Raw genomic sequence first — 21,202 nt, forward strand, 5'->3', positions numbered from 1 at the left:
CCCCCCACCCCAACCCCAGCTAACCTAACCACACAAGTGACATCCATTATAACCACAGATCTTGTCCTAAAATGAGGGATAGGGACATGGCCACCAAGGGGGCAGGGACTTGGGAGGCGGCCTTGGGGTTCTGCCCATTGTGGCACTTAGCCTCCTGTGCATGTGCCCATCATGTCTGCTAGTGTCTTCCTGTTGGCACTGGATGCTTTGTGAACCCTTTATCCAACATCCCCCCTCCCCCAGTTTTGCCTGTTTTTAAAAGTTAGTGTATGAATGTTTGCCTGCTTATATGTGTGTGTGCCATGCACATGCCTAGTGCCCATGGAAGCCAGAAGAGGGCATGGTAGCCCCTGGAGCTGGAATTAGAGATGGTTGTGAGCCACCATGTGGATGCTGGAAAGAGAACCTGGATCCTGTGGAAAAGCAGCCAGTGCTCTTAACTGCTGGGTCATCTCTCCAGCCCTGCCCTTTTCCTCTTGAGTTGTATGTTCTGGTTACAGGTGCTCTAAAGCTGTTTGTAGTTCTTTCACTGTGGAAGTTTGTCTTCATTTGTGACGAGCAGAAATTCTTCATTTTTAAAAAAAATTTTCTATTTTTTTTTAATTAGGTCACATAAGGGTCTCTTTTATTTATTTGAGGTTCTAGTTTTGTGCCCTGTTCACACAATCTCCTGTCCCCAGATCTCACTGTTTCTTGTGCAAACCCTTTTTCACCTGGACACTTCCCTGGTTTCATCTTTTCCTAGTAAACCTTTGGTCCACTTAGGATGAGTGTGTGCGTGGAACCAACTCCTCTTTTGCCCACTGAGTAGCAGTTGGTGCAGCATGCTTTCTTCAAGAAACCATGCTATGGGGTTACAGCAAAGCCTTTGGTAATCAGGTGACTATAGACTTGCACTAGCCTGAGCTCTCTTCTATGCTGTTGGTTTATTTATCTGTGTGCCAGCTTACAATGTGAGACCTAGATGCTGCCTTCAAAGAAGCTGCTACGTTGGTCGAGACAGTTTGCAAGGCTGTTTCCTTACGGAAGGTGAGCCTGGAGGATGGAAAGAGAATAAGCCACTTCTCCATGTGAGAAGAGTTGTTCTGAGGACCTAAAGATTGTGTGTTGTGTGTTGTGTGCATATCTCTGTGAGTGTGTGTGTGTGCATGTGCACATGTGTGTGTGGGGGGTGCATGTATGTATGTGTGGGTCTGTCTGTGGTATGTGTGTCTCTGTGTGTGGGTGCATGTGTATGTATGTTGTATATGCAGGTACGTGTGTGTGAGTACGTGTGCACGTGTGTACATGGGTGTGGTGAGTACATGTATGGGTGGGTCTGTCTGTGTGCATGTGTGCACACAAGGAAGCCTGAGGTCAAACTTTGGGTGTTGCTTCTCAGATGACAGCCAACTTTGATTTTTTTTTTTTTTTTTGGAGTTCTTTTTGTTTTGAGATAGAGTCTCTCACTAGTCCAGAACTCCCCAGCTTAAGCCAGACTGTCTGGCCAGTGAGTCCCAGGCCTTCAGCTGTCACTGCCTCCTTAGCACTGGGCTTATATGTGTATTCCTCCATGCCTGGCCTTTTTTTGTATGTGTTCTTTGGGTTTGAACTCAGATCCTCCTGTTCTCACCACAAGCCACATTTTACCAACAGAGCTATCTACCCAGCCCCATACTAACTTAGAATGACTAGATGGGTGGGATTATCCCAGGGAGGGTGAAAGCACATTCATTGGAAAATGCACCCTCTTGCCCTTCTCCTCCCTCCCTCTGGCCAGCGTGTGTGGACTTGGGGGGCAAAACTGGCTTTCTTTACCTTTCCTTCCTGGTGGTCTTATCCACACTCTTTACCAGTGTTAATGGTTAGTGTAGAATATTAAATTCAGAAAACAATATCCCTTGTTCCTCCCACGTAGAAAGAACACTCCTGCCCCCATAAAGCCTTCCAGATTTGTTTTTTTGTCAAACAGTCAGGGCAGCCACACTCGTGCTTCCTGTCCTGCGTCTTGCTTAGTGGATCAGTGAGGCTCTCCCTAGGGGTGCAACACAGTTTAGAACCTCAATCCAGGAAAGTTCAGCCATTAGGGAGGGATTCCTGAGTGACCCACGTATCTGGGCTGGGTCTTCCTGAAGCTTAGGGTGTATGCATTCCCCCTCTTTCTTTCTGAGCTGTTGGTCTTCCTGAAAGGAAGGGGCTGTGACTTCCAGGGTCCTGGTTTCTCAAGCTGATAACTATTCTTTTTCAAGGAATGGAGAGTGAATTTTCTTACTGGTACCCGGTACAGGGACATCCAGACATGGCGGCCAGGCAGGGAAGAACACGAGAACCACAAGACAAAGTGTCAGGCTCTCTGGGAGGATGGAGAGGCTGGGCGGCAGCTGGCCGAGTGGAAAAGTACCTCAGCCATGATTCACTGGGGACAATGTTGCGCTGGTGCCATGCCGTCAGCCATCTGGCATGCAGACAGCTTACGGCTGAGAGTCACATCAGAAATGAAGGCTGAGGAGAGAAACTACAGGAAAGTCAAGATGAAGATGTGTTGAACCTGGTTGAGGCCACGGGCATCTGTTCACATGGCAACTTCAGGCCAGAGCCTGCTGTATGACTAGCTGTGTGGGCGCGATGGACAAGTCCGAGTTCCCTGTTGGGGGAGGACATTGGTAAGTTAACACACCAAGTGTCATTGAGTTTAGACTTCTTTGCCCTGGTTACAGAATCACTGGGTAAGGCTCTGTGGGTAAGAGTGGCTCGTCTGCAAGCTTGAGGACCTGAGTTCAAATCCACAGCATGCATATTAAAAAAAAAAAAAAGCTAGGCGTGGCTGGGTGTTCCTATATCCCTAGCAATATGGAGCAGAGATGGGCCAGCCTCGCCCAAATGAGAGCATCCAGTACATGAGGGAGACTGCTGTCTCAAGGCAACATGTGGATAGCAAGCACTAAAGGAGGACGCTTGCCTCCCTGCTCTGGCCCCCACATGCACATGCACATGTACCAGCATGGGCTTGTGTGCTCCCCATACACGTGTGCATATCAAACACGCGCACACATACATACAGACTAGGTGACTGGCTGCAATATATGTGCATATGTTACCCACATGGTGACAGTATATAGGATGGCCTGTCTGTGGCTCTCGGCACTGCTGTGTAGAGTTGGTGAGTCTTCAGATCAGAGGCACAGGGTGCTCAGTCTCCACCGAGGCTGTTTCAAGAAGCTTCGCTGACTTGTAATTGAAACGCCCTGCAGTTTGCCTGTACAGTTGGTGTGTCCAGTAGACTCAGGCAGGTCTAACCATCACTGGGACTCTTTTGCTTTGTAGTTTTATTCTTGGGTTTTCAAGGCAGAGTCTCCTATACCCTTGGCTGACTCTAAACTTGACATAGAGTAGAGGATGACCTTGCATTCCCTTTTTTTTTTAAATTGGATATTTTCTTTATTTGCATTTCAAACATTATCCCCTTTCTTGGTCCCCCTGAAACACCCTATCCCATCCCTCCTCCCCCTGCTTCTATGAGAGTGTTCCTCCACCTACTCACCTACTCCTGCTTTCCTGCCCTCAAATTCCCCTATACTGGAGCATTGAGTCTTCACAGGACCAAGGGCCTCTCTTCCCATTGATGTCCGACAAGGCCATCCTCTGCTACATATGTGGCTGGAGCCATGGGTGCCTCCACGTGTACTCCTTGGTTGGTGGTTTAGTCCCTGGGAGCTTTGCGGGGTCTGGTTGATTAATATTGTTGTTCTTCCTGTGGGGTTGCAAACCCCTTCGGCTCCTTCAGTTCTTTCTCTAACTCCTCCATTGGGAACCCCGTGCTCTTTCCAATGATTGGCTGTGAGCATCTGCATCTATATTTGTCAGGCTCTGGCAGAGCCTCTCAGGAGACAACTATATCAGGCAGCATGCAATTCTTGGCATCCATAATAATGTCTGCTTTTGGTGACTATATATGGGATGGATCCCCAGGTGGGACAGTCTCTGGATGGCCTTTCCTTCAGTCTCTGCTCCATACTTTGTCTCCATATTTGCTCCTGTGAGTATTTTATTCCCCCTTCTAAGAAAGACCAAAGCATCCACACTTTGTCTTCCTTCTTCTTGAGCTTCATGTGGTCTGTGAAGTATATCTTGGGTATCCTGAGCTTTTGGGCTAATATCCACTTATCAGTGAGTGCATATCATGTGTGTTCTTTTGTGATTGGGTTACCTCACTAAGGATGATGTTTTCTAGTTCCATCTATTTGCCTAAGAATTTCATGAAATCATTGTTTTTAATAGCTGAGTAGTACTCCATTGTGTAAATGTACCACATTTTCTGTATCCATTCTTCTGTTGAGGGACATCTGGGTTCTTTCCAGCTTCTGGCTATTATAAATAAGGCTGCTATGAACATTGTGGAGCATGTGTCCTTATTATATGTTGGAGCATCTTCTAGGTATATGCCCAGGAGTGGTACTGCTGGGTCCTCCGGTAGTATTATGTCCAACTTTCTGAGGAACTGCCAGACTGATTTCCAGAGTGGTTGTACAAGCCTGCAATCCCACCAGCAGTGGAGGAGTGTTCCTCTTTCTCCACATTCTCTCCAGCATCTGCTGTTACCTGAGTTTTTGATCTTAGCCATTTTGACTGGTATGAGGTAGAATCTCAGGGTTGTTTTGAATTGCCTTTCCCTGATGACTAAGGATGTTGAACATTTCTTTAGGTGCTTCTTGGCCATTCAATATTCCTCAGTTGAGAATTCTTTATTTAGCTGCTCTTTACCCCATTTTTAATAGGGTTATTTGATTCTCTGAAGTCTAACTTCTTGAGTTCTTTGTTTATATTGGATATTAGCCCTCTATCAGATGTAGGATTGGTAATGATCTTTTCCCAATCTGCCTTTTTTTTTTTTTTTTTTTTTTTTTTTTTTTTGAGACAGGGTTTCTCTGTATAGCCCTGGCTGTCCTGGATCTCACTTTGTAGACCAGGCTGGCCTCGAACTCAGAAATCCGCCTGCCTCTGCCTCCCGAGTGCTGGGATCAAAGGCGTGCGCCACCATGCCCGGCTTTGCCTTTTGTCTTATTGACAGTGTCCTTTGCCTTACAGAAGCTTTGCAATTTTATGAGGTCTCATTTGTTGACCCTTGATCTTACAGCACAAACCATTGGTGTTCTGTTCAGGAATTTTTTTCCGCTGTGCCCATGTGTTCAAGGATCTCCCCCACTTTCTCTTCTATGAGTTTTAGTGTCTCTGGTTTTATGTGGAGGTCCTTGATCCACTTGGACTTGAGCTTTGTACAAGGAGATAAGAATGGATCGGTTTGCATTCTTCTACATGCTGACCACCAGTTGAACCAGCACCAATTGTTGAAAATGCTGTCTATTTTCCACTGGATGGTTTTGGCTCCTTTGTCAAAGATCAAGTAACCATAGGTGTGTGGGTTCATTTCTGGGTCTTCAATTCTATGCCATTATCTTCCTGCCTGTCTCTGTACCAATACCATACAGTTTTTTATCACTATTTCTCTGTATGTAATACAGAGAAGGTCAGGGATGGTGATTCCCCAAGTTCTTTTATTATTGAGATGGAGAAACCAAGATATTCCATGACAAAACCAAAATTACACAATATCTTTCCACAAATCCAGCCCTGCAAAGGATAATAGATGGAAAACACCAACACAAGGAGGGAAACTACACCCTAGAAAAAGGAAGAAAGTAATCTTTCAACAAACCCAAAAGAAGATAGCCACATGAACATAATTCCACCTCTAAAAACAAAAATAGCAGGAAGCAACAATCACTATTCCTTAATATCTCTTCACATCAATGGACTCAATTCCCCAATAAAAAGACATAAACTAACAGACTGGATACATAAACAGGACCCAGCATTTTGCTGCACACAGGAAATGCACCTCAGTGACAAAGACAGACACTACCTCAGAGTAAAAGGCTGGAAAACAATTTTCCAAGAAAATGGTCCCAAGAAACAAGGAGAAGTAACCATTCTAATATTCAACAAAATAGAATTTCAACAAAAGTTATCAAAAAAGATAAGGAAGGACACTTCATACTTATCAAAGGAAAAATCTACCAAAATGAACTCTCAATTCTGAACATCTATGCTCCAAATGCAAGGGCACCCACATTCATAAAAGAAACTTTACTAAAGCTCAACGCACACATTGCACCTCATACAATAATTGTGGGAGACTTCAACACCCCACTCTCAGCAATGGACAGATCATGGAAACAGAAACTAAACAGAGACACAGTGAAACTAATAGAAGTTATGAATCAAATGGATTTAATAGATATCTATAGAACATTTTATCCTTAAACAAGAATATACCTTCTCAGCACCTCATGGTACCTTCTCCAAAATTGACCATAAATAGGTCACAAAACAGGCCTCAACAGATACAAGAAGATTGAAATAACCCCATGCATCCTATCAGATCACCATGGACTAAGGCTGGTCTTCAATAGCAACAAAAACAACAGAAAGCACACATACATATGGAAGCTGAACAACACTCTACTCAATGATAATTTGGCCAAGGAAGAAATAAAGAAATAAATTAAAGACTTTTTAGATTTAATGAAAATGAAGACACATCATACCAAAACATATGGGACACAATGAAAGCAGTGTTAAGAGGAAAACTCATAACTCTTGAGTGCTTCCAAAAAGAAATTGGAGAGAGCACACACTAGCAGCTTGACAGCACAGCTGAAAGCTCTAGAACAAAAAGAAGCAAAAACACCCAAGAGTAGAAGGCAGGAAATAGTCAAACTCAGGGGTGAAATCAAACAGAAACAAAAAGAACTATTCAAAGAATCAACCAAACGAGGAGCTGGTTCTTTGAGAAAATCAATGAGATAGATAAACCCTTAACCAGACTAACCAGAGGGCACAGAAATAGTATCCAAATTAATAAAATCAGAAATGAAGGAGGGGGCTGGTGAGATGGTTTAGGGGGTAAGAGCACTGACTGCTCTTCCGAAGGTCCTAAGTCCAAATCCCAGCAACCGCATGGTGGCTCACAACCACCCGTAATGAGATCTTGATGCCCTCTTCTGGTACGTCTGAAGTCAGTTACAGTGTTCCTATGTACAGTAATAAATCTTAAAAAAAAAAAAAGAAAAAAGAAATGAAAAGGGGGACTTAACAACAGAGGCTGCATGCTTGATACTCTTGTGTATCTCCCAATACCGAGATTATGGCCTGCTATGCCCAGTAATCATTGTAATTTAATAACCTTCCTGCCTGCCTCTGGTTTTTCTTTCTCTTTCTCCCTTTTCTTTCTTTTTCTCTTTTCTTTCTTTCTCTTTCTCTCTCTTTTCTTTCTTTCTCTCTCTTTTCTTTCTTTCTCTCTCTTTTCTTTCTTTCTCTCCTTTCTTTCTTTCTTTCTTTCTTTCTCTCCTTTCTTTCTTTCTTTCTTTCTTTCTTTCTTTTTTCTTTCTCTCCTTTCTTTCTTTCTTTCTTTCTTTCTTTCTTTCTTTCTTTCTTTCTTTCTCTCTTTTCTTTCTTTCCCTCCTTCTTTCTTTGCTTCTTTCTTTGTTTCTTTGCTTCTTTCTTTGTTTCTTTCTTTCTTTGTTTCTTCCTCTCTCTCTCTCTCTCTCTCTCTCTCTCTCTCTCTCTCTCCCTCTCTCTCTCTCTCTCGCTTCCTTTCACTATTGATTCAGGCTAAGCTAGCTTAGCAGAAAGACAGTGCCCTTGTCCCTGCCTCATGCTCTTCTTCTTTGCCACACAGCACTCTTCCCTCCTGGGATCAAGTAGGCAGTGAGAAAGTGAGAGCCCCGATCAAGGACTCTGTTGGAGACCTGGGATTTGGGGGGCGGTGTTCCTGGATGTGTACCCCCCCTTTCTACCCTGGGAGGGGCTATGCTCATCACTGAGCAGGAGGACAGTACTGTGACAGGCAGGGAGCAACTGAGACTTTCGTAGCCTTACCCAGCTGCTAAGGTCTGCACCTCACCTTCTCTGGCAGTAGTGACTTTGTACACTTGGGATCTGGCAAAGCCACGTAAGGAAGGATTTCTTTTGGCTCCTGGTTTGGGAAGATGTACTCCATGATGGTTGTAGTGGCTATTCCTGGTTGACTATACCTGGGATGAACTACAGTCCAGAACTGGAAGGCTCACCTGTGGTCCTAATCTGGAGGCTGGGAGATACAAGTTTCTGACCTGGATCTTGGCATGGAGATCTTGAGGCATAGTGGCTATGAATTCCAGAAGATTAAGCCAGGGAGATCTCTGAGTTCAAGGACATCTGGAGTTAAAGGCATGGTGCCACATACCTTTAATTTGGGCCACACCTTCTGCTAGAGACCTACATAAGGACATTGGAAGAAGGAAGATTTATGCGCTCTCTCTCTTCTTCACCTGCTTGCCTTGTGGGACTGAGCAACTGCTAGCTCCTTGGACTTCCATTCACAGCTGCTGCTGACCATTTTTGGGGAGTTGGACAACAGACTGTAAGTCATTAACAAATCCCCTTACTATATAGAGACTACCCATAAGTTCTGTGACTCTAGAGAACCCTGACTAATACAATGGTGGAAGAGGCAGAGCTCGTGGCTCTGTGGTAGTGAGAATGTGTGGCTGGGGTCCTCACCTCCTGAATAGGGACTGTTTTGGAAAAGTTGTGTAAGCTTCACTGGAGGAAGTGGGCCACTGAGAGTCGTGTCTTTGTCAGCATGTTGTCTCTCCATGGTGAATTCTAACCCTCTGGAAGTAAAAGCCAAAATAGATTCTTTATCCCTTTAAGGGGCTTTGATTTCCTCATAGCAACAAAAGTGAAACCAAGACAGGACTAACTGACCCCTATCATCTGCACTTGACCGATAGCCGTTGCCCTGGCAAATCCGTAGCTGCTGTGGGTTACCAGCTATCTGCATGAGAGTCATCTATCAACCTCTGGGAGAGATATAGGGTAAGGTATTTGGGAAGTCATTGTTCTTTGGGTGTGGCCACTGATGGTTTGCTCATGCCCCCCGTGGACAACCCCACACTCATGTACGTGGGCAGTACTAACTGGGACTCAGTGGGTTATTTAAAGGAGAGCCCAGAGTTGGTGGCACATGCCTTTTGTCCCAGCACTCAGGAGGCAGAAACAGGTGAGTCTCTGAGTTTGAGGCCAGCCTGGTCTACAGAGTGAGTTCTGGGACATTGAGGACTACACGGAGAGACCCTGTCTTAAAAAAATCAAAACAAAACAAAAAACAAAATAATGAAAATACAAGAGAAGAGATAAAGATGGAAGGGGGAATGTGTTGTGGAGGACCCAGGGAGATGACAGGTTAAGGGTATGATCAAGATACATTGTATACTTGTATGAAATTGTCAATAAATAAAAACACTACTTAAAATTTCTTTTAATGAGTTGGAGAGATGGTGCAGTGGTTAAGAACTCTGACTGTTCTTCCACAGGTCTCGAGTTCGAATTCAATTCCTAGCAACCACATGGTAGCTCACAACCATCTGTAGTGGGATCTAGCGCCCCCTTCTGGTGCATCTGAAGAGAGCAACAGTGTACTCACATATGTATAAATCTTAAAAAATAATTATTTTTAAAAACTTAGGTTGGGGGTCTCCAAGCAGGGCCATTAGCTATATGGCTTAAATTTTCTTTATCTGAATAATTCTCTCTGAAGGCACTATGTTCCCCAAACCTGACCTTGGCTCATGCTTTGGTTGCCTGCTGCCCCTGAATAACAATACTGACAACCGGTCATCGTTCTACTTCGGCATCAGCCTGTGGTTCTGCGTGAACTCATGTTCACCTGAGCCTCATCTCCTGGTGAGGAACTCACTCCATCACCTGCCAGGCACGTTTAACTTTTCTAAAGCTCGTGTGTGGGAAGCAACCTGTCAGTGCAGTCACGGGGACTGTTAATCCTGTGGAAGTGGTTTACTTTGAGAAACCATTTGAATTAAGAGATCTTCAGATGAACTCAGATGCATCAGTTTGAAGGGCAGTGGAGCAGCAACCAGCTCGGGGGTCAGTTGGTGTTGAGGGGGTCCAGGCTTCTGTCATGAATAGCCGTCGATGTTTATGATTTGCTAGTAAAAATGGCAGCATATCTCAGGGGCATTAAAAGCCCCCCCCCCCAAATATCCTAAACAGTTTTGCCTTTGTGTTAATTCTGAGGAAGGGGTTTTTGCACAAAGAGCCACCCTGAAATGAAATGTTACAAGGCCATTGGACTCTCCTTAGCCCACTGGGTTCCTTCTACTAGCCTAAACTTCATTCTAATTCAAAGCACTCAACAGAGTGACATATAGAATAACATATTTTTATTTTAAAATCATGTTATTGAATCCATTGTTTTTTTTTCAATCTCCTATATATTGTGCAGCAAAGCGAGTCTATAAAAACACACCTTCACAGCTGGCTGGAATGTGTCCTCGAATCTGTATGACGTCCCCGTTCTTTAGGAGGGCACTGAGAGCCCTAACCCAGGAGGCCCCTCCCCTTAACTGCTAATTCTGCCCTCAGTTGTACCCACCTCTCAGTTTGGAATCTCCACACCTAGTGGGATCCATAACACTGGCCCCAGTGCATCCTTCTATCTGGACAAACCCTCCCTGTCCTTGGAGATATGGCCCAATCTCTTTTTCTTTTAAAGTTTGAAAATATCTTAGTAGATATAATATTTGTACATATTTATGGGGTCTAGGAGGATCATTCCATATGTGCACATATATGTGCACATGATGCGTCATGATAAAGCTCATTGTGAACAGACTTTTTGCTGCTTCAAATGCTTGTCACTTCTAAATGTTGGGAACTTTTGGATTTTTCTAGTTTTTTTTTTTTTTTTTTTTTTTTTTGCTTCTCACTTTTAGCCAGGTGGTGGCACATGCGTTTAATCCCAGCACTCAGGATGCAGAGGAAGATGGATCTCTGAGTTTGAGGCCAGCCTGATCCATGGAGTGAGTTCCAGGACAGCCAGGGCTACACATGCAAATCTGCCTCAAAAAAAAAACAAAATAAGGTTCCCACTCTTTAAAATGTTTTTAAAAAATTTCATTTTATTTGTATGTTTTTTTTCCCCTGCATATGTGTATGTGTTTCATGTGTATGCAGTGCCCACAGAGATCAGAAAGAGGCATCGGCTTCCTTAGAGCTGGAGTTACAGATGGTTTTGAGCCAATCGTGTGGTGCTGGGAACTGAACTCTGGTCCTCTGAGAGAATAGCCAGTGCTCTAACCACTGTACCATCTCCTCAGCTCTCTTCTTATCTTCAACTATATTGTTCATTGCATTAGTCATTTATTGTTGTGACATATTTGACACACACACACACACACGCACACGCACACGCACACATACACCCCTGCCCCACGTCTTTCTCCTGATGCACAGTAGCCTTAGCTGCTGACTGCCACTCTGAAGTCTTCTTTTGCTGAATAAGGCTTTGGCAGCTATGGTGTCTCACCATTCTTTATTCATCACTAGATCAACTCTTCAGAACTAAAGCTTAAATGTGAGAAACTGGGGTTGAGGAAGAACGGCAGTGAAGTGGCCTGTTTGGCGTCAAAGCTTCCCTCTGGAAAAAAACACTTCTCTAGGTGCCAAGACCTGATGGATGAGAAGTGAATTTTCATGATGTACTGAAAAGTGCATTTAAAAGAGAGAGAGAGAGAGAGAGAGAGAGAGAGAGAGAGAGAGAGAGAGAGGGAGAGAGAGAGAGGGAGAGAGAGAGAGAGAGAGAGAGAGAGAGAGAGGGAGAGAGAGAGAGGGAGAGAAAGAAATGGTCTTTATAAGTGGCTGCAGATGGAGAAGGCTGGAGAAGGGAAGCAAAGAGGTTTTCTGATGAAGCGCATAAGGTACTAGCCGTGGGTAAGAAGGGTTTAGGATGGAGGGACATCCACACGGGGCCATACCAAGCTGAACCTCTTCATTGTTTCCTTCCCACCGGGGCACTTCAGATTGTCACAGGAATGGATATGCACGCACAGGTCTGCAGACACGCACACGTGCCCTTGGGTGGGTACACATTCTCTCTCACCGCCTCGCCCTGTGAACAAAACTCAGGCTCCCATGATCCTCTGGTGAGAGGGAGTCTTTTTGGAGGATTTGTTGGGACCTGCTCTGGTTTGGGTATGATTGGAGTGCAAGGTAGAAGTTTGGTTCAGTGTGGTAAAAATGGAGGCCTAAGGCAGGTCACACATGATCATAGGACTGCAGGTCTCAGGGAGACTTGTGTTCACTGCTGTTTTCCTAGTGAGATTCCCCAGGTCTTCAGTGTGCCGAGAGCCATGGAGTTAAGAACCAGAAATGTCTGGCACTCCTCTGAGTCTCTTGGAGGCGAAGATACCCCCAGCCACAGTCTTCAAAGCTGTGGTGGACCCTCTTCACATGACCCTATCCCACCATCTTTTTGCAAACATGCACTTTCCTTAGGCCCCACCAGGCTGTTGCATCCCTACCTGTCCCCTTCTGCCAGTTCCACTTTGGAGCTGCCTGTAAACCCCACAGCTCTCTGTCCTCATGGCTTTTGCAGCTCTGCTCCTCAGCCCTTTCCTGTGGGTGAGACTCCATTTTCTCCCTCGCCTCCTGGCCTCTACAGAAGCCCTGGCACCAGGCAGGCACTGAGTTGCCTCTGGCTTAGCCAGGTGACGCCTCTGACCCCCATTGTGTGTGCTGATGACCCACTGAATGGCTTGTTGCCCGGGGACGCCCACAACTACAATCTTCAGTGACATTTTCCTTCTGTGCTCTCATCCACAACAACCATGTCTTCCAGATTCTCTCATTCCCCTTGGGATCCCTCTTAGGGACCCTCCAGCCCTTACAGCCTTTACCTGTCCTGAAAAGGCTCTAAATTGATTTGCCTTTCCAACCAGATTTGGCCTTAATAGCCCTTCTATAACCAGTCCAAATGGCCAGCCAGCAGCACCCTTGATCCTAATTTTATTCAGGACCTTTACAAATACTGTGAGTTCTCAGAGAAATGGAGAGTCCCTAGTCCCTATTTTTCTTTTCTCCAAACCCTGTTTCTTTCTGTCTGGCATCCCTCCCCTCCCCACACTGCTTAACCATCTTGCCTTCAAGTTTGCAACAGGTTAGGGCCAGATGGGACCAGAGACTACAGCACACACTCATGTGCATAAACACACACACACACACACACACACACACACACACACACACACACACACACACACACACTCCTGAAGTATGTACAGATCATTTGCCTGTAAATTTGATTCCAAATTCTAGGCTCCAATTCCTCCACATGGCCTTGGCTTTTGCAGCCTGTCCACATAGAACTATGTCCCTCCTCCTAAGACACACACACACACACACACACACACACACACACTCACACTCTTTCTCCCTGTCCCTTCATGGACTCAGATTTTATTACAAACTGGCCCTGGTACACCTTCTCTGCTTTGTACTTCCTAACAGCCTTTCTGCTTGAAGTCTGTCTGCCTCTGCTCAGCTCCTCTCTCTAACAGGAGTTCTCCTCCTCCTCCTCTCCCCATAGGTTTGTGTGACCCGAGGAATTGCTTGCGGGATATGAGTTCCATAAAAGAGAATTCCGGAGAGAAGAGTATCTGCAAAGGCTGATGGATCAGAGCTTACCAGGGAAGCGGTAGATCAGGTGCTGAGCTATCAGGCAGCCAGAAAGCAGATTTGTTTCAGGTGGAACTAGGGTCCCCATGCATGGCATAGAACCAGAAGGAACACAAGCGCCAGGAGAGCCGGGGTCACAGCACTAATATGAAATATAATGTGGCAAGGGGGGTACCATGGTGAACCCATGTCAAGGTGTGCCTCTGAGAAATTATGCCATGCAACAGAACTGGTATAAAAGGGAGTTTACTGGCAGAAGGGAAGAGGAGAGAGCACAGGGGACAGAGGAGGACCAGTAGACATCTATGTTTCTGTAGTCTGAGGATTCCAGCCAGACACAAAAGTACTTCTCATATCAGAGACTGTGTGTGTGTGCATGTGCATATGCGTGGGTGTGTGTCTCTCTTACCCCTCTCTTACCCCTTGATGTGTGGGACTTGGACGAAGTTGAGGCTTACCTCGGGGACTGCTTTGAGGGGAGTTGTTTTAAGGAATTCTGCACAAGGGAACAACCCGGATGTAGATTAGCGCCCTATCAGCGACTCCTCCTTGAGTCAGGGTCAGCAGCACTCTGCCCACCACCCTGGGGTGTGTTATGGCGAGGTGCATGGGGAACTCAGGTGGGGACAGCACATACTTTAATTCTCTCATCTTCCAATACAAGATTTATGTGTTCTGTGTTGGCCAGGCACAGAGATCTGCCTCCGGGGTGACAGTTGCTCTTCCTGATGATTCTTAGACTCATCTCGGTCCCAAACGTCACTTAAATCCTCATGTGAGAGCTCAAAATAAAACATCTTGTTTTGGGACACCTTGATTTGCCCGAGCGCTGGGACTGCAGGCGCGGGCTGGGCGCTTCTGTGTGGTAACAACGCATTCCCTAACAGCTCAGGGTGAAAAAGTACAAACTGTACAAAGCCCGGTGGCCACGGCATGCTCCCGGTGGCCCTCCAAGTACCAAACCCAGATACCCGAGGCGTGCTATGGCATGCACTCCACCGAAAGCAACTTTAAAAGAGAAGCGTTAGGAAGGTTTACACTGTCATTCGCCAATGCTTTTTGCTTCTCTCACTTGAAACTAGGTCTGGGCACTGGGTTTCTGCCAGTCCTGCTGACGCTGCCTTCCCACGGCGGCGTCAAGTTCACAGCCACAGTCCCCCAAGCTGGGCACCGGTCCATTGCAGCTGTGGCCGGGGTCGATGTGACCGCCCTCCGCACTGGACGACCTGGGAACTTTCCAGGCGATTGCGCAGTGCTAGGCAGGTTTCCCTCTGTTAAGTGCCACTTTGGTCTTAAGGTCTTCAATCTCTGAGGAAAAAGAATCCTAGAATGAGAAACTGAGCCAGCCGGAGGGTGGAGTCGCGGCCCGCCCCGCCTCGTCCCCGCAGGCAGTCCCCGATCGGCCCCCCTCCCGGGAGCGGTGCCCGTCCCCCTGGCGCTTCGTCACCGCCGCTAGGCCAATGGGCTTAACCGTACGGCCGCGCACACTCGCACCCGCTGTCCCCAAGACCCCGACACACCGTCCCGAGCGCGGTTTTTCGGCTGTGGTCCAGCCCGTGGCCGTCGGAGTCGTCATGCAGTCCCTGCGTACCACGCTCCTGTCTTTGCTACTGCTGCTGCTAGCGGCTCCTTCCTTGGCGTTGCCGTCGGGGACCGGCCGCTCGGCCCCAGCTGCCACCGTCTGTCCCGAGCACTGCGATCCCACCCGCTGCGCCCCGCCGCCCACGGACTGCGAGGGTGGCCGCGTCCGCGACGCGTGCGGCTGCTGCGAGGTGTGCGGCGCGCTCGAGGGTGCAGCGTGCGGCCTGCAGGAGGGTCCCTGCGGCGAGGGGCTGCAATGCGTAGTGCCCTTCGGGGTGCCGGCCTCGGCCACAGTACGACGGCGCGCACAGGCCGGCCTGTGCGTGTGTGCCAGCAGCGAGCCGGTGTGTGGTAGCGACGCCAAGACCTACACCAACCTGTGCCAGCTGCGCGCCGCCAGCCGCCGCTCCGAGAAGCTTCGCCAGCCGCCGGTCATCGTCCTGCAGCGCGGCGCCTGCGGCCAAGGTACCCGCCCCGCCCTGCGCTGCACTCCTGGGTGGCTCCCCACTCTCGCCAACTCAGCCCGACCAGTCAGGACCGTCGGGAGGGGATGCGGAGGTGCAGAGAAGCACTGCGGGGTGTTCTAGGCATCCAGTTAGTGGGAGAGAGAGACGATGGGGCTCGGGGTAGCTGTGTTTCAAAGGCTCCCTCCGGCCCTATTTCTGCGCCAAGCATCGGGTCGTTTCGAGAAACGCCAAGCAGGTGCTTTGCGCGCTTTGGTCCAGCACCCCCTGGCCGGGGTGACTAGGCATCGCGCTGGGGAAAGCCGCGTATCATACCAGGGATCTTGGCAATGTTGAGATACATGGCTTTGGGATCGCAAGAACTCTTGTCGCCTTCCCTTCCTTCTCCCTTTCTGCTGAGTCCTCTCTTCTTGGAACTATCTAAGCAGTGTTTTTCTTATAGAACCTCTTCGTGAAAACTTTCACTTTGGGGAGAGGGAACATCTCTGCTCAACTCAGCAAGCATTTTTCTCACCCCGCCTCCTAAGCAGAAAACGATTTAGTAACTCCGGCCCTCTTCCTCCATTGATTTAAATCAACTTTACAAAAACGCCCACGATTTGGTCCTTTTTTGGTCCTTTGGTCCTTTTGCCTGAGTTCAACCAGGTAGTGGACCGTGAAATTTGAGGTAGAGGAGGGGCCCACTGGGGATGAAGAAAAAAATGCACCCTCTACCCTCTCTCTCCTTGTGGGACCTTTCTGTACCCACAAGAGCTGGACGTGGTGGTGGCGACAGGGTAAAGGGGCTTGGAGAACTGCCCAGCTCCCTGCAGGACCTTCCAGAGAAAAGCTTCGGTTAAATCCAGAGATACCCTGTGGAAAAACAGTAAATTCATACTGGCCACTACAGCGCTGTGGGGACCAGCCAGCTGGGCTCCAGTACATTTGGCTTCAGCTACAGGGCTCCTGCCCAAACCTAGCACCTCCCTCCCCTCCGCCCCCCCACCCCCCATGTGGTGGGGAGGACAGGAAAGCACGGGAGAGGGAAAGAGAGATTGAGCTAGATTTTTCTTTATAGGAATATGGTCGCCTATGACCACTTTGAATTTGGCAAAACTTTACTCGAATGCACAGGAAAGTACTCCAGGTGGTGTAGGAAGAGGTGGGCTGGTGTTTATATTCTTACCACAGGAGCACAGGACTGGACCTCAGTCCCAGGAAACTCAGCCTCCATAGAGAGAAGAAAAGGGTTTTTGTTTGTTTGTTTGTTTGTTTGTTTGTTTGTTTTCAGAGAGGACTGATCCCGGGGTCCCTACCTACTAAGTCCCAGCCCATGTGACAAGTGAGTTATCCTGTGACTCTATTTGGTCTCCTAGACCCGGGAGGAGGAAGCTCCTGGCCTCGTCTTTGTCTTAGATGAGGTGGAACTGGGGATGAATAACTTGTCCAAGGTCACTCAGCTGGAACCTGAATGCTGGCAAACTCAGAACAGGCCAGAGCTAGACCTCAAGGCTATGGGAAATGGGCTTCCAGGGGGCTGGACCAGCCAACTCACCTTGGGGAGAGGTAGAGAACTATGTAGCTCCTGAGTGGATACTTTGAGGTGGAGAATAGATTGGTGTTAGTTAGTTAGTTAGTTAGTTAGTTAGTTAGACAGACACGGGCAGAAGTGACCCACAGTGGTGGCTCAGAGTCCCCTGGGGAGGAAGTAGTGTGTCACACGTGCAGATATCCTTGAGTAGTTCTTGAATAGGCTCTGTTCAGAGGAGGGCTGGCGTAGAACTAGCCTAGAGGGGGAGGGCAGAAGGTAGGAATCTGGGCTACTTTCACCAGAATCTGAGTGTGCACAGGTGACATTTTTTTTTTTTTTAAAAAGCACATTTTGGTGGGAAACCAGGTAGCTGTCACTCTTTGTAGTCTTGCTGCACAAGGCCAGGAGTTACAGACATCAGCAGAGGCCAAATACTTGGCTGGTTGAGTTGTATTGGGGAGACAGGTCCTTTGTTGGCCAGCAGGGCCCCAGTGGCCCCTAAGTGTGGAGACAGCCACAGATGAAGCATAGAGCTGGTGGTAGCCATCTCCCCTCCTTTTGTAAATATCTGTTGCTCTGTATCACGTCTGACATGTGTGCCTGGTACTTAGGGACAGCTAGTTACGTGGGAGGATGGATAGAAAGACAGGAGATACTTGGCGTACACAGCCGACCCTCAGCCTGGCTTCGCCCTGACTCTCCATCTGAGGCTGTCTTAAGGTCCCAGGAGCAGAGTCTGTGAGTCAGTGAGCTGCTTTCATTCAGTCCCTTTCTGGCCCCCGCTTTTAGCAGCTGGTGTCCAGGGACAGCTAGTGTACTTGATGTCACCCTTGAGTAAGGAGAACTGGCTGCCTGCTTCAGAGCAAAGTGCAGGTGGGAGTGGCGTGGAAGCTGGGTGGACGAAGAGAAGTACCCCTGAGGAGGACATGAAGGGAATCCACTGTGAGAACACACTGAGGCCAGAGAGGTCCTGAGGCAGGATCTGGGCAGAAAGCTCAGGAGATGGGTGGGAATGTGGGGGGAGGCGATGTCCAAGGCGTTGCTTTAGGGGGTCACGATGGCCGTTTGGAGAGAGAAGATGCCATCACTCTGCGTAAAACTCTTGTCTGTAAGTTGGTTAATGAAAAATCAGAGACCATATCTTGTTTGGAAATAGAGAGAAATTACCAGTGCTCCAGAGTGTGGCTGAGACATGCACAAGTATACCAGAGGACAAGGATCTGTTATTTACTACTGACCAGAACATAAGAAGAAATAAAAAAATAAATGAATGTGGTGGTTCACGCCTGTGACTCTGGCAAGAGCTCCATGGGTTCGAGGCCAGTTTCGGCAACAGATTAAGGCCCTGTGTCAAGTTTAAAAACAAAGTTATAGTCATATAGGGTAACAGCAACAAAGGTGCCATCTGATTCGTACTTCTTCTTCGGGCACCTGTTTACCAGGCCGTTGGTTCTGCTAACAGTGCCAATGCTGTAATTCTCTTGGTGCAGCTGACCATCACACAGCAGCACCTTGAGCTCATGTGTGGATCGTGAACCTGTTCATAGCCACCGCTCTGTGCTGTTGACAGAGCAACGGAGATTACAAACCAGATCCAGCTAAGTAGCAGCTAAGAGCTGAAGTAAACAGTGCTCCAGATGGCCATGGCTTTGGGACGACGACGAGGGATGACTCTCTCCTTTACCAGGCACAGAAATCAGGACAAAGTTGCCTTTAGTTACTGCCTCAGGAGAAGCCCAGAGTATAAGCAGTTGTAGAAAAGATGTTTCCAGCAAGACTCCCAGACGGGTAAACTGTTCTAGGGTAAGAAGGGCCCTTTTGGATCCTGAGACACTTTTGACTAACCAACATGTGAGGTGCTGCATCTAAGAAACCAGGAAAAAGACTCTGTGGATAGGAGAAACTTAGTCTACCCATTCCTTATTCCAGGAAAGCCATTCCTACCCAAGACATCCAAACTGACAAGCCTAGAGGTCTCCAAGCCTCATGTGGGGCAGAGGTGGCCTGGAGAGGGAGAGCTAGAGGTTTTCAGAAGTTTCCCCTCCTGGCCTCACCCCGGAGCCTCTGATGGCAGAGGGCACAGAACAGAACTCTTGGAGGCATGAACTATTTATAAAATGGACTTTATTTAGGTAGTTCTTTTATGTGAGCCTTGAGCAGGCTGTCACTGTGAGCTTTAGTGCCTGGCCTTGCTGGCCTCAGAAGATTCAAGAGGCAGCATAAAATCCCTCCCCTGAGGAAGCTCGTAGTTAACACAGTGCGGGCAAAGACAGTCACTCATTCCTGGAGTCTGTTTTCTTTCATCTACAGTGCAAGTTTTGCTATTGGCAGTTGGATGCACTTTTTGTCTCTTAAAAAAAAAAAGGATATGGGGTGGAGATGAAGTTTCATCTTAGGATCGGGTTGGTAGAAAGCATGAATGAGGTTTCTGCCATCCTAAACTGGCTTTTGAACAGCCCATCTCACTGGCTGGTATCTTTCTTCCCTTAATGCTCTGATGGTTTGCTAAAGTGTTAAATAGCAAGGCTTGATAAAATTAGGATGGAAAGCCAGGCGTTTAGTTTACTTTATCCCATCCCAGGGAGCAGTAAATACATTGCCTTGGAACTTGAGCGAGATCGGTCAGGGACGGCGGGACTGTGAGCTAGCTGGCCAGATGCCTGAGCACGGCAGGATGAATTCTGAGTTGGTTTGGAGCCTGGTGATCCTGGGCAAATTCTGTGTCTTGGATTCAGACATCAGATTTTCCATGGGCTTACATTTCTCATGGACAAAGCTCTGGGGCCGGATGCTGTGAGGGAGTAGTCACACTTGGCTTTGAGTGCTTTGAGTACCGACCCCTGGCTCTGGCCTGTGTGGGTCCCAGCTCCTCTGGCTTTCAGGGCCACACCAGTGAAGGGTCTGGGTCAGTGTTTTCTGAGATCCCTTTTAGTGAGGGTGGCCTGTGAGTCTTGTAAGGAAACCGCCAGTCTGTGAGGAGGCTGTGCTCCTGTATCCCTTTCAAAGGCTTGGATGCCCTCAGAGATGCTCGCCGCCTTAAATTATGATGGCTAGAGCCAAGTTTGGCATTGAAGAGCTGTCCCCATCTTGACCGAAGCCACCTTTACTTCAGCTTTCAGTCAACTTATGAGTCTTTCTGTGAGTCAGTGGGAGTCATATGCCCACTCCCAAGAACCAATGCCACAGGGTAATTCATTGCTCCTCTCTGTGACCTTGACCCTTCCTCTTGGTCCTTCTGGTTAAGGTTCCTACTGAGCTGTTTCTTTGGCTTTGCCATTTTTCTCTGACATTAGAAAAGCAAAATGCATCCGACAGAGAAACCGAAGAGGGTAGTAGACCACTTGAATGTTTCCCTAAAGACTCAGCAACTTTTGGAAAGTTGATGTGACTCGGACCTGTTAAATGACCACGGGATTATGTTAGACGGGACAGCATGCTTCAGAGACAGACATGAGTGGTAATGGGGGTGGGGCAGTTAGAGTAGTGGAAGGACAGACTTCAGCTTTCAGCCAGTGATGAACATCCCAAATCCATCCAAAACTTACTTACTTTCTTTCCTTCCTTCCTTCCTTCCTTCCTTCCTTCCTTCCTTCCTTCCTTCCTTCCTTCCTTCCTTCCTCCCTCCCTCCCTCCCTCCCTCCCTCCCTCCCTCCCTCTCTCTCTTTCTTTCTTTTTTTCGAGACAGGGTTTCTCTGTGTAGTCCTGGCTGTCCTGGAACTCACTGTGTAGACCAGGCTGGCCTCCAACTCAGAAATCCACCTGCCTCTGCCTCCCAAGAGCTGGGATTAAAGGCATGTGCCACCACCACCCGGCACTAAACCATTTCTTGAACAATGTCTGTGTACTCAGAAGTATGGAAAGTATAGGGAATGAGAGGCCAAATTGGCTGACCTTTTTTATTGAGGCAAGAGGCTTTCATGGCGCCTGACTGTGGGCCAAGCTTCCTTCTGAGTTTCTCTTTCTGAATATGTGACTGGTTTCCCCTCTAGTCAAACAATCGTGGCAATAAGTGTTTGCTCACACTTCTTAGTGCTATTAGCATGGAAGGACCTCGTTTCCTGAAGTGGTTAACACCATCTGGTGTACTTCTAGA

The 21,202-nt window shown here is 47.7% G+C and overlaps 1 protein-coding gene across 1 annotated transcript in view; it reads left to right on the top strand.

The window, feature by feature from the left end:
• The first annotated feature begins 15,059 nt into the window (after positions 1 to 15,059).
• The window catches only part of Htra1 (HtrA serine peptidase 1), a 49,456-nt gene continuing 43,313 nt past the window's right edge, over positions 15,060 to 21,202 (top strand). Inside the window, exon 1 of the mRNA NM_019564.3 lies at positions 15,060 to 15,600. Within this exon, the coding sequence (NP_062510.2) occupies positions 15,129 to 15,600 (472 nt within the window). The 5' untranslated portion in view covers positions 15,060 to 15,128. The remainder of the gene's footprint in view (positions 15,601 to 21,202) is intronic.

The sequence above is a fragment of the Mus musculus genome, chromosome 7 (genome assembly GCF_000001635.26).
Source record: "Mus musculus strain C57BL/6J chromosome 7, GRCm38.p6 C57BL/6J".
Lineage (NCBI taxonomy): Eukaryota > Metazoa > Chordata > Mammalia > Rodentia > Muridae > Mus > Mus musculus.